This window comes from Blastomyces dermatitidis, assembly GCF_000003525.1.
Source record: "Blastomyces dermatitidis ER-3 genomic scaffold supercont1.6, whole genome shotgun sequence".
NCBI classification, from domain to species: Eukaryota; Fungi; Ascomycota; class Eurotiomycetes; order Onygenales; family Ajellomycetaceae; genus Blastomyces; species Blastomyces dermatitidis.
The window spans coordinates 4,455,881-4,469,922 of NW_025544779.1; the positions used below are offsets into that span (position 1 = coordinate 4,455,881).

Genomic DNA, 14,042 nt, shown 5'->3' on the forward strand with positions numbered 1-14,042 from the left:
GAAAGAATATAATTAATAATATTAGTAATAATAGAAGCATAGATCTCTTCTTTAGAATTCTTCTTAAATCAGTTATTATAAATCACTTAATATAATTTTCTAAGAATATTATCAAAATCAGTATTCAGATCTATAAGTTTATCTTTTTCAAGAAATACTCAACAGTCTGAAGTAATCAATTCATTTCTTAGAATATCAGATTTAGAGATTAATCTTCATATATTATATCTCTTCAGATTAGTAATCTTATATTATATAAACTTCTTTTAATAATCTTCTACTCTCTCTAACTGAGATGTGATATTCTTATAGAACTTTGAGAGATTATCTATAACAGAGCTCAGAGAGTAAGTAGTCAGCAATTTCACAGACTATAATTATGTAGAATTTGAATTATTAATATTGAAAGTATTTTCATTATTAATTAAATAAATATTAGGTTCTGATTCAGTAATATAATTAATGAGTGTTATAGATATAACTGATTCTGATTTTTTAGTAATTGAAAATCTCATATCACTACTGATAATAATCTTATCAGATTCAGAATTTCATAGATGATATATTAACATATTACTGAATTTAATAATATAATAGAAATCAGCATGTAAAGAGAGCTTATTTATAGACTTCTGAAATTCATATAAGTGAATAAAAATCTCTGCACACAATTGATGAAAATACCTCATATTCAGTGAGATATTTATAAGTATATATCAAGAAATCTTATATAAACTTGAAATTATAGAAGTCTCTGCAGTAGAGAATTAAAATTTCAAGTTATAAAGAATTATAGATGTAAGAGTATTATTAATCATTATAATTACTATCTCTAGAATATCTGCTCAGAACTTCTTAGAGAGATTATATTTCAAAAGAGCAGCTCTAATTTATTTTATAATAATATGAATTCTACACTCAGAAACATCATTCTGATGTGATATATATAATATCATTGATTTTTATTTAAAATTATATGAATTCATGACTGTGTGTATATATATGAATCAGAAAATATCATCAATATCAGTCTGTAGAAAAGCAGAAACTGTATATCTAAAATTACTTATGAATCTGAGTCATAACTCAAAGTATTGAACAGTCTCATTCTTGAACTTTAAGAAATATACTTAACAGTAGTGAGTCATATCATAGATAATAAGTATTCAGTATTTAATTCTCTGATGAGACTCTAAGAGATAATCAGAGAGATCTTTCAATGTATATCTACTATTTATAAGATTAATATAGATCTTCTCAATAAGTTAAATAGATCTAAACATCAGTGTTTTTGAATAATCTTATATTATATCTGTCTTAACACATTTCTTACAAAAGAACTTAGTCTTAGAATCTTTAATTATGACTTCAGTATGGAAATTCTTGATCATAGAAATTATAGCATCAGTATAAATATAACTGAGATTATGATATTAATTTAAAAGAGTCTTTGATATCTTTAATATCTGTGTTTTCACATCTGTAGAATTAATATTATCAACAGTAGTAACAGTAGTTATAGAAAAATCAACTTTTCAGTTAAAATTATACTTATGAGATATTATGATATACTTGACTATCTTATTTAAATAATTGAGATTCTTATTAAACTTGTGTTTAGTGACTCTATATATATTGTTCTAAGTAATTCAAACTGTATGAAAGATAACATCATTCAGAGCTCTGTAAATGAAAAATGAGAGAATAGTGAAAGATAATATAAATTGAAATCTCTAATCTTCAAGCTTTGTAAATGAGAGTAAATTAACTGTAATATTAGAAATATAATGAATATTCTGTAAGTTAATATTATCACTCTCAATCTTCAAGATAACAGTTTCAATCTTCTTAATAAACTCAGTTTCTTCAGTTACAGAATTGACAGAGATGTTATTATTAAAAGATTTAATATTGAAAAAAGAATGAAGCTCATCTGTTATATTCAGACTTATATATGTGTTCAAATATTAAGATCTAGAGAATGATTTTTCAGTAACTGTAAAAGAGAAATAGAACTCAATCTTTGTAATTACTGTATTTACTACTGATTGAGAACTTATTAAGTTATTCTTCTTCTCTTTCTTTTTATTATCATTCTTCTTATTCATCTTCTTTTTCTTTTTATCAGAGTGTAAGATGAAATACTTATTAACAGTATATTTATATCTTTTACAGTGAGTGTACTTTTATACAGTTATGCTTTTATTCTCATCTTTATTTTTATTCTTTTTCACAGTTACAGAATCAGTCTGAGACTGCTTTCTTCACTCAGTGATGATATTCTTGAATGTATGATTAATCAGTTACTTCATTAAATCATTGATATTAATATTGATAATAAGTTCTTGACTAGTGAAGAAAAACTCATTCAGACATGTCTAGACTGACCGTGTGACCGTGTCTGGGACCAGGACCAGAATTTTTGATAGTCTCATTGTCAATTCGACAGATCTCATTACACGGTTCTAACATTAGATAGTAGTCTCATACTGTCTCAGTGGGACTTACTGTCTACTCTTGTCACATTTTCCAAATGGGACCATGATTTCCACTTCTCAATTTAAATTATTTTTATTACTTTAAATGACTTTAAATCTCATTTAAGTGTTACCAAAAAGTGTTACTTTTTAAAAAATTAAAAATAGTCTAAAAAAAACCTTAAAATGTCTAAAAATAGTAACTTTATACCAAGAATGAGACTAAATGGAACCAAATGGGACCACTTTCTCATTTTTTTCAAGTCATGGTTTCATTTTGAGATCTGATATATAGTCACTTTGCATGTTTATTTAATGATTAGTCCTAGCGGGATTCACGCTAAGAAATGTATGAGACCAGACCAAATGAGATCAAATGTGAAATTCATGGTCCCGGCGGCCAGTCTAGACATGTCTTAATAAACAGTTTTTAATAATCTTATAGATTGTTAAGAAAAACATCATAATATATATTCTCAGTACTCTGACAGAGCTCTCTGTGACAGATAATAAAATAGCAGAAACATCTCTGAAAAGTAAGATAATTACTATTCTTAACTTATAATTTTATTAATTTCTTGAAGATATTAACACATTCTTCAGTCAGTGATATTATATATTCAATATTGATCTTATCTTATAGAACTGTAGTATTGTCAGCTTTTAAGATTTTAATAGTGATTCAAATGTTTTTAACAAGACTTAACAGTATACATCTATATAGAACCCCGGTGACTGAATGATTAATACGGCCACCTGATAGCGCCTTGGCACGGGAAACTAAGGTGTGTGAGTTCGAAACCTGCAGAGAATACATTAAATCCAGAACTCAAGCACCTTAGATTTCTAATAAATACAGAGGTATACAAATCACTTTAATAAATTGCTCTATGTTTCTGAGCTGAAAAGTTATTATTGTATGTATTTAATTGTCACTTCTTTGTATTTTCTATGTTCTTATTATCTTGATATGATCTCAACACCTGTATTTCCTTCTGTATAACTAACACTTAACCTGTATTTAATATTATACAAGAACTCATCATAAGCTCCGCTTGTATATAAGTATAATGAAAGAAGATTAATAATAATAATAATATTTATATAGAGACTTGAAATGAATCTTTCACTTCTCAGAATTAATATAATATGTAAAAGAAGATTCTTATTAAGTTCTTAATAGAATATCAGTTTTATTAATAACTTTCATATTAGTTAACATATCAATATATCAGACTTTAAAATTAAAGTTATTAAATGTAATCACTGATTTAATATCTACTATATATTTAACTTTCTTCTAATATTTCTGTAATTCATTTCTCATAATATCTCTTTATACAGAGACAGATATAGTGAGATATTATATAATATCAGTTATAGTTATTTAATTCTGAAGTATTATCTGTATAAGATTCATAAGATTGCTTATAATGTAATAGATAGATTGATTCAGATCATCATTAAAAGTCAGTATTCTAAGAGTAAGAGATAGTGAAGAATTCAATAAGTTAAAATAAACAGATTTTATAGATAAATATTAACTCTGCTTTTTCTTATTCTGCAGCTTCTTTATTATTATTATTATTATTATTATTCTTTTGTTATACTTATATACAAGTGAAGCTTATGATGAGTTCTTATATGATGTTAAATATAGATTAAGTGTTGATTATACAGAAGAAAATACAGATGTTAAGATTATATCAAGATAATAAGAATATAGAAAATACAAAGAAGTAACAATTAAATACATATGATAATAACTTCTCATCTCAGAAATATAGAGTGATTTTATTGAAGCAATTTGTACATCTCTATATTTATTAGAAATCTGAGATGCTTAAGTTTCAGATTTAATGTATTCTCTGCGGGTTTCAAATCTACATGTCTTAATTTCTCATATCAAGATGCTACTGAGTGACCGCATTTATCATTTAATTACTAAGGTGAAACTTCTTCATTATTTCATTATTAAATTTCATACTCTAGTGAAAACTGATATCAGTCTTATCTTACAACTCAGAAACTTTCTCATAATAAGTAATTATTCTATTAATAAGTTATCTAGTAGAGTAAGTGATTCTGAGTCTTGAGTTAAACTCTGAAGTAATAGATATATCACTTATATCAAGATAACTCTGCTTCTTCTAGATATATAAAAAAAAAATGATATTCTTTATAATAGAGAATATGCTTTTTAAAAGTTAAAAGTATATAAATCTACTCACTGATAAATTCAGAGAAAATGAAATATCTCTAATAAAAAGTAAGAGTGTTTTTAAAAAAGATAAACTACTCTTATCAAAAATGCTGATACAATGTTTTAAAAAGAAAAACATGTCATTCAGGCTATAATCTGTAGAATAGTTGAAGATTGTATTGATAGATCTATCTACAAGAACATAATATAGTGGTGGGTCACGTGATCTGGTGGGATCGCTAACCGCAACGGCCGTAACGGCCAACAAAAACACAGCAAGCACTCGAGCGTTTACCCATACAATTATCAAGCTGCTGAGGGGAAAAAACATGTTTTCGCGGATGAGCACAGGGAAACTAATGTAAATCTTCATTACAACGCTCAATTGCTCAAATTATTCTCTGAGCATGCCTCTGAGAAGTTTCCGTCCATGGCGCGCTTCGCATCCAACTCGTGATGGTCATTGATTGGCACTGCTGCCGAATAGTGTGTAAATCTCGTGAACACCTACAAGGCAAGGACATGTCTATTTTTATACCAGATATAATCAAAGCCTTATGTATCTCTGCTTCCATCACATCACATTTACATCGATTTCTATGTCTTTCAGACGCACTGAAATCAAACATTCATCAGCCACGGCAGTCTTAAATACATCAATATATAAATCAAAAGGAGATAATGAAATATGACTGGTTTCATTAACATCTTCACCTAGGGGCACAAATGTATGAGGGGGGTTACAATCTATGCATACATGCGCGCACGCTCTAAACGCAGGCTCCGACATCTCATATCGTAATGTCATAATGATGAAGCAAATTAGCCGGAAGCTTTAATTCTTGGGTTTCTGGCCATAAACAACGTAGCTATAAGTCGCAAAGGCGAGGGAAGTCAGCCGTGAGTCGAGCACAAGCCAAAATTCCTCCATTTTTGAGGGGGCGAGGGAGGAGAGGACTGGAAGGGTCGAAAAGAGCAAAGAAATCAGGGGGAAAAAGGGAGAGAGGGTGAAAAATGCATACAAGTGGAATAAAGAGTGAATCTTTGGGTTCCTTGCATCCTGCTTCGTCTTCGCAATCAAGATGTCGACTTCCTCCTTGGACCAATTTCCGATGCGCGTCAACGCGGCCACCGCGCTACCTTCCAGGGATTCCTCGAACTGGAGCAGGTTATAGGCACCAACAGTTTTCTAAAAGCAGGAAAAGGGGGGCGGGTAGTTAGCAGCTGCTTAGCATATTCCGCACCGGAAGCCAGGTGTCCATGTAGTAAGATTTTGAAGCATCGGAATCGGGAAAGGAGCAAGAAGAGTAAACAAAAGAAAACGAACAAAATGTTTGTCTTTCGCCCATGTTCCGACCGGGACGAGGTGCTTGTGAACTTGGACGTTAACGAATCCCGCATCCTTCATCCACTTCTCAAGATATATGCCCGGTCGAGTGATGTAACCAGCCATCTCGAATGCCGGAAGCGTGCTGGTGAAATAGCGCTCGATGCTGGTGCCTTTTGTCGTGCCATCTGCAGACTGCACCATGGCATCCCAGTCTTGGAACTCGGCCCATCCACCGGGCTTGAGGCAGCTGTGAAAAAGACAAAATCCTCAGCATCGAATATCTTGAAATGCTTGAGAGTGAAAGGTTTAGTCATACGCAAATGCCTGTTCCAGCAAACGCGGCATATTTTTAACACCGCCAGTGAGGTAGCGAGCATGGATGAAGTCGAACGGATCATTCTCATAGCCCCATTCGTCTTCAACATCATCGATTATGAACTTGACATTTGGAGGAACCCTGTCCTTAAATGTTAGGATACATTCGAGTCACAAAAGGACTAGAGGATGGATTTGGAAGAACATGAGACGGACAGTTTGGGCTGGATAGGGCTGAGGTCGTTTCCGATAACCTGCAGACAGCAAAATTTAGCAAGATGTTATAGGACGTCTAGAGGAGGGCATGCTGTACCTCAGCGGATGGGAACAAATCGGCTTAAGAATATACAGTTAGCTCAGGTAGCGAATAAAAGTACTAGAAAAGGAGGGCGTACCAAACTCAATGGCCCAGATGCCAGTCCCAGTACAGATATCAATCACCCGACCTGGGGCATCTCCGATGGGGGCTAAAAACAATTTATCCTTCATGGTGACCCGAATAAGTGCGTGATGCATGTCAAGCCGCTCGTTCTCCTGCTCATCGTTAGGGAGCATATATCCTAAAGTGATATCAGATGGATGATTTCACATTTCGCAATTTAAAATCTACATTTTTAGAAAATTTATGAAAGGTTTACTAACGTCCTTCTTTGTAGGCATGGTATCTTCGACCTGCGCAGACACAAAATAATAAGTATGATAGTATTTCGCGTTTGGCTTTCTGTTATAATGCCCATACCGTTTTCCCTAAGATAGATGTCAATACAAACAGTTTGACCACATAGCTAAAGATTAGAGGGGACTGCGGGCTAACAGACTTCTGATAGTCCGTGACACTTGATGTAACCGAAGCGGTATAAACAGATCTTCAATCGCGGTCAGTCAGCATATGTCATCCAGCGGCAGCATCAGGCGGAAATCATGAGAAGGATTTGGCTCACAATTCATCTCCATATGTCGAATCCGAGTCATCAATCTGTATTCCCGGTTAAACCCGCTCCCAGAAGAGGATATGAATAAAAGGAAGGATTCTGCATACTGTTGGGTCAACCACCAAATTGTCATGTTCTCGATCTTCCGCCGCGATAGCGGGAACGGCGGGAGGAGCCTCTGTTTCAGCCATATCTTAAGTGGACGTACTGTCTTTACTGCACAAAGTGGGTGCAGCTCTCAAAGTTTGGGTTTGACCGCCTTGATAAAGGGAAAACGGACGGGACTCCAAACGAGGGGAATAAAGAGGAATTCGGACAATCACCATGCAGTGCGAAGCGCCGACAACCTGGGAGCCGAGTTGGGAAATATCATCACAGGCGAGGCCTTGGATCCCTGATCCCTGCCAAAAGAGTTGCTCCTACTCCATACTTCAGCTCAATTCGGTGCTAGAGCGCTGCATGAGAGCCTTTACAACAGTGCGGAGGCTGCTCGTTCACGACCGGCTCTGCTCCGGCGCAAAAATACCCTGGGCCAATGGGGAGAATGGCTTTGTTCCGGAGGGGTTGTGGCCAATCCGTGGCTGGCACTGGATGCAATTATCTCCACATTCCGCCGGCCTGGTGGCAGCCGGTACAACACGATCATCAAGGGAGCCAACCTCGCCACCTTAACTGCCCAATCCAGTATCGACCCTCAAGATTAGTGTTTTTCTCGTGCTGGTATTGGACGGAAAAAATCACCATTTCCACGTCAGAGTGGTTGGCATGTGTTGGATCTAGAGATCGAACTAAAATCTCACACAAACCGGTGGCTAGCTTGGCAGTGCATGTCCAGCAAGCATTTCGCTACGGTTTATCCCCTGTCTGAGTGTGAGAAAATACGCGTAGTAGTGAAACAACTAAGCTATTATTAGTGCAGAGGTATCAATCAATAACTTCTCATACTAAATTCTATAATTACAGTCTCATGTTTTTAAATTAATATGTATTCTACAATCTTCTTATCTTGATTTATCTTTATATGTATTTATTATGCTCTAATCTGAGTTCTGACTACGAGAATACAATTAGTGCATTTTTTAGTATATACATTAATGTATTGCATACACAAAAAGTACTGAATAATATTAGAAATCAGCTGCATTAATATGTTTTAATATGATTTATATAATCTTTTTAATTTAGCTTTAATTAATATTATTAGAATGAAACTTATTTTAATATTTTTTAAATAAAAGATAATATTATTTATTATATACTATTTAATTATATTTTAATTTAAAATTCTTTCTTTATTCTTTTTTACTTTCTTTATTTTATTCTAATATTAAACAGTAATTTGAAAAAAATAACAGAGAAATTTATAAATAATTTAAATTTAAATTTAATTAAATAATGATGAAGATAATATTATAGAGTAGTTAGTTATATTATTAAGATCTAGGTATTATACAGTCTTTTATATATAATAAGTATTCACTAAGTGATTAGTAAACATCTTACTTATACAGAAGTAGTTAATCTATAGAGAGAATATAATATCTCTCTTAATTATTACTCTACTAAGTAGATATTTACAACTTAGCAAAGTAATTCTATAACTAGAGAGAGAATATTATATATAAAAATAATAGTATCTTCTGTTAATAATTTCACAGAAAATAAATAAGAACTGAAGAATTAAAGAAAATTAATATAGAGATATTAGCTATTATATCTAGACTGATTATATAATTATATCTGAGATTAGAATTAAAATATTTAATAATCTTATTATTAATTTAACTAATCTTATTACATAGTTTTAAGATTAGATAGTAGTTTTATACTATTTCAATAAGACTTACTGTACAGATGACACAGATCCACTCTTTCTCACAACCGCCCCACCACGAACTCGCTCGATTTTTCGAATAAGAACCCGCCGATAGATCCATCGAAAAGCCCTCGATCATACAAGCATTTTGACCCCATCGCCGACCGCATACCCCGTGTGGTGGTGGAGTTATCCAGCCAAATGTGAACCAGACGTCGTTCGGAACTCCTGCGTGGGATTATCCCCCATTCTCCCCTATCACACCACAACCCCGGGCCAAATTGCCATACAAATTGTAAGGTGAAGAGACCTAGCCGCATGCACCAATCTTCTCGATTTTGGAAGATCCCCGATCTGTAGTTGTGGAGATATCTGAGGAGCGACCTCCGCGAAAACCCTGTCCATCTTTGATGTTCCAAAACACCAACGCCAAGTCCCACCCTCGTACCGCCCTTCCCAATCTGGCCCATCCCCAGCAGAAAAATACAAAACGATACCTCGGCAATAATATCAAGCACATAATCAACAGACAATGAGTCAACAGCACACCAACAACTATAAAATCAGTATACCCCAAGATCTGACTGAGCCTTTGATCTCTGCACAGTGAGATATATTAAATCTAGTTTTAATATCTCAATATTCAATAGATTCTGCAAGAGATTGAGAACAGTAACACTAGGTTTTTATTGAATTTGAGAATTAACTCTATATTAATATAATCATTGACAAAGTCTTCTATTTTGAGATATAAATAACCAGTTCCTCTACATCCCACTGACAATATTTATATTATTATATAGAAATAGACTTATATTCTCTATAATATTAAGACTCTGAAGAGGGAAAGTCTTGATAGAGAGTATACAGTAGTATATATCTTAGCAGTTTCTATCTCATTCTTCTGCAGCAGTCAATGCATAAAAAAAAAGATCTTAGAAATAGTTTTTTACTTCTCTTGAAAAAGTAAGGTGTTTTTCTCTGGGTTTTACACAATATTCTTATAAAGAATTAAAAACAGAGCTGTTTTCTGTCATAATTTCATATTCTTTTAAGTAAGAATTACTTTTTCAGTGACTGAAGAGCTTTCATTAATACTTAATTCTTTTTTACACTTTTTATTAACTGATTTGAGTTGCACACTTGTTGTGTGAGGAGAATTGAATAATTTAAAATAAAATTGAATAGTTTTAATCAATTTCTCTGTAAAAAATTGATTTATTTTTTGTCAGTTTTTCTCTCAAAAACTGTCATATCATCTGATTTATTATCAATTGATATCATACTTTTCCTCACTGTATCTCAAGAAAGAGATTGTAAAGATTTTATTGATTTATCTCAAAAATCAATTTTAGTTTATTAGATTCTCTTCAAAAATCTAACCTAGTTACTGAACTAGTGTGAAAAAAATCAGGTGTTTTATACACAAAAGTCTTTTATTCTTCTTTTGAAACAGTCTGACCAACTTTTCAATTGAAAACAGACTTAGAAATATCTCAATTGAAACAGTCTGATCAACTTTTCATTGAGTGAAAACAATGAGTTCAAAAATACACTCAGTTGATGTGGAAAAAGATGCTTTCTCAAATGCTATTTCTGAGATTGAAATTCTGAAGAGAAGAAAGAAAGAAGAAATAGAGAAATAACAAGTTCTTGAAATACAGAAACTTGAAAAAGAAAGCAAGATTCTTGAAAAGCAGTGTCTGAGTGAGATGAATGAAGAAGTTCTGTTAATTCTTCATACTCAGACTAGACAACTACAGAAGATGATCAAGTTCAAACTTGAAATCTCAAACACAGCTCAAAAAACATTGAAAATTTCTAGTATAATCACTGACTCTTCATCTTGCTCTTCTTCATTCTTTTTTCCTACTTCTTCTTCTTCTTTGAATCAGAAGAAAATATATGCTCAAGCAGCTGAATCTACTGTCTCTAAATCTGCTATCTCAAAACCTGCTCAAAATTCTGAGAAAACTGAGAAGAATACTGCTCATGCTTCTATTCATAGAAAAGTGAAAAAGAAAATGCAAAAAGAGAAAAACTTTCAAATCTTCAGAAATAGAAGACTTATTCTCAAAGTCTCAAATCAGGACATTCTGCAAAGAAACAAGCTAAACTCAAATCTCATTTTCAGAATCAGAAATGAAATTAATAAGCAGTTCTTTTCTCAGTTAATGACTGATATTGAAGTTCAAAAATCAGTTATAGCTTCAATTGAGTCATTATTCTTTGAAAACTCCATCATTCTGACTACAATGTCTGAATTCAGTGCTGAATTTCTTATTCAGAATGAGAATCTCTGAAAGTCAGCAGTAGAATCTTTGTTAAATACAACAATTCTATCTGAAAGAGATGAAAAGTGAAGTAAATTCATTCTTCATAATATTTCAGTTGAAATTTTTGACTGTGAAGAAGAAATGCTACTTCTCAAAAATGAATTGAAAGAATACAACTCTATTCAACTGAGAAAGAAGCCTGTATGACTAAATTCAATTGAGTTCAGATAAAGCAGGAGAAATGCCTCTGTTCTAGTATATATAAAAACACTTGAACAGTCAAAGATCTCTGAAGTAAGAGTAGCAGATTTAAAAATGAGAGTTCATGAATACAAAGACTCAAGAATGAATCTCAAAGCTCAAACACAGTGTTCAAACTGTCAAAGATATGAATACTTTACAATCTCATGTTTTAGAGACTCAAAATGTGCATTCTGTGCCAGAGATTACAAAACTAGTGAGCATAAATGTGAAACATGCTCAAAAAGAGATAAAATTTATCAATATACTCTACTTAAGTGCTCTAATTGCAAAGAAAAACATGCATCTAGCTCAAAAGAATGTATATTTGCTTCTAGAACTCAAAAGAACTGAAGAAAAGATGAAGCTCAAAGTCAATCTAGAACTGAAGAGAAGAGTCAAGCCAGTAGACTTACAACTGCAAGCTCAAAAAGAAGGAACTCTTAACTATCTAAATCTTCAAACTCTAATTTTCCAGCTAAATGTAAACAGAATTTGAATTCTCAAACTTCTGTTAAGATTAGAGAATTGAGAAATGACTCTGATAATAAACTAGATATAATGCAAGCAGTTAAGATTTCTACTTTTAAGAATAGTTATAATCTACTATCTGATGATAGTGATTAGATTCTACTCTTCTCTCTTTTAGTATAAATATACAACTGCCTCAGTGGCCGAATGGTTAATGCGGCCACCTGGTAGCGCCTTGGCGTGGGAAACCAAGGCGCGTGGGTTCGAAACCCGCAGGGGATACATTAAATCCGGAACTCAAGCACCTCAGGTTTCTAATAAATACAGAGATGTACAAATCACTTCAATGAATCGCTCTATGTTTCTGAGCTGGGAAGTTATTATCGCATGTATCTAATTGTCACTTCTTTGTATTTTCCTATGTTCTTGTTATCTTGATGTGATCTCAACACCTGTATTTTCTTCTGTATAATCAACACTTGACCTGTATTTAACATCACGCAAGGACTCATCATAAGCTCCGCTTGCATATGAGTATAATGAAAGAATAATAATAATAATAATATGAATATACAACAAAAACAACAAAAAAAGTTTAAAAACTCTTCAAAAATCACATTTATTCAAAATAATGTGAATAGAAACTCAAATTGCATTTATTCTTGTCTTCAAATTGCATTTGAATAAAAAGTTGATTTTGTACTGCTTCAGGAGCCGAATTTTGATGCTGAGCAAAAATATGTCATTTCTCATTCAAGCTACTACTGCTTTTTATCTCAAAAGTCTGAGATAAAGTCAAGAGTAGTGATCTATGAAAGAAAGAGATCAAGATATCAATTTAATCTAAGATTTGATATCATGTCTGACCCTGATATTCTGATGAGTGATATTATAGATAAAGAAAATGAGGTTGATACTATACAGCTCATAAATATCTATAATGAAAAGTCATTGAAGAAAAATAACAATATCTGGACAATTGATAGAGGATTTCTGAACATAACTTCATCAAGAAACTCTATAATTGCAGGAGATTTCAATGCACATCATCTCTGATGAAATTCAGAATGCAAGAGAGCAGTGAGAGCTGATAATCTAGTTGAATGAACCTTTGAGCATTCAATAGATTTGGTTAATAAGTCTGATCAACAAACATTCTTTAGAAAAGACATGAAACAGAAATCTATTATAGATCTAATCTTCATGTCACAAAATCTAATGAAAAGAAGACTTGTAAACTGATTTATTGATTTAAATAAGACATCAGAATCAGATTATGAGATTATTCAATTTGAGATTGAACTGAGTGAAAAACAAATGAGTGAAAATCCTCTTCTCTCTAATCAGTTTAACTTTGAAAAAGCTGATTGAAAAGCAGTTGAAGAAAGTATAAAATGATTAAAATCTGAAAGACAGAATGAGCTATATTGAAATTCTGGTCAAGATATCTCAAATGAAATGCTTGAGAATAGAGTGAAGCTTATTACATCTATTATTCTAACAAGTGTTAGAGATAATATTTCAAAGAGAAAATCTTCTGAGTATTCAAAACCTTGATGGAATGAGAATATCTCATCTAAAAGAAAAGAATTAGCTACTGCTAGAAGAGATTGAAAGAATGATGTAATATCTGATGAAGAGTTCAAAGCTGTCAGAAATGAATATTTTTCAGATATTAAAAAAGCTAAAACAGACTGCTGAAATAAATTTCTTGAAGAAGCATAAGAAAAGGAAGTTTTTAAAGCTTTTAACTATACTAAAACAAGAAGTGTAGCAAAACTTTCAATCTTAGAATATGAGTTTCAGAATGAATCATAGATAGCAAACTCTTTTGAGGAAAAATGTCAAGCTTTCATGAGAATTCTCTTTCAGAACTCACCAGATTCAGATTCAGATTCAGAGAAAGAGAATATATCACTTCTCAACTACATTGATGAAAATGACTGGGAATGGTCTGATCTTACACAAGATGAATTAGAGTC

The 14,042-nt window shown here is 32.3% G+C and overlaps 3 protein-coding genes and 1 pseudogene across 5 annotated transcripts; 2 read left to right on the plus strand and 2 right to left on the minus strand.

The window, feature by feature from the left end:
- Nucleotides 1-4,818: 4,818 nt before the first annotated feature.
- BDCG_06408 lies at nt 4,819-8,205 on the minus strand. 2 transcript variants are annotated; one of them, XM_045422144.1, is made up of 13 exons: nt 7,365-8,104; nt 7,267-7,301; nt 7,144-7,191; nt 7,065-7,072; nt 6,968-6,997; nt 6,721-6,885; nt 6,639-6,661; nt 6,542-6,579; nt 6,327-6,467; nt 6,008-6,257; nt 5,703-5,869; nt 5,438-5,549; nt 4,825-5,295 (listed from the first exon to the last, which is right to left on the minus strand). In XM_045422144.1, exons 1-12 carry the CDS (start codon nt 7,446-7,448, stop codon nt 5,516-5,518), a joined length of 1,023 nt encoding a protein of 340 aa, XP_045281674.1. In that variant the 5' UTR covers nt 7,449-8,104; the 3' UTR covers nt 4,825-5,295; nt 5,438-5,515. The 2 variants fall into 2 exon arrangements, with proteins under 2 accessions (XP_045281673.1, XP_045281674.1); XM_045422143.1 differs by having other exon boundaries at nt 4,819-5,549; nt 7,365-8,205.
- BDCG_06409 (uncharacterized protein) lies at nt 7,582-8,095 on the plus strand (the record flags this gene model as incomplete). Its single annotated transcript, XM_045422145.1, has 2 exons — nt 7,582-7,615; nt 7,693-8,095. 2 exons carry the CDS (start codon nt 7,582-7,584, stop codon nt 7,959-7,961), a joined length of 303 nt encoding a protein of 100 aa, XP_045277852.1. The 3' UTR covers nt 7,962-8,095.
- A 927-nt stretch (nt 8,206-9,132) lies between the features above and the next one.
- Nucleotides 9,133-9,543, minus strand: BDCG_17303 (uncharacterized protein; the record flags this gene model as incomplete). The annotated part of the gene is made up of 1 exon (XM_045426447.1): nt 9,133-9,543. One exon carries the CDS (start codon nt 9,541-9,543, stop codon nt 9,133-9,135), a length of 411 nt encoding a protein of 136 aa, XP_045281675.1.
- Nucleotides 9,544-12,253: 2,710 nt separating this feature from the next.
- BDCG_17304 lies at nt 12,254-12,342 on the plus strand (annotated as a pseudogene). The gene has a single exon. The product of its transcript is annotated as a tRNA-OTHER (tRNA).
- Nucleotides 12,343-14,042: the final 1,700 nt, after the last annotated feature.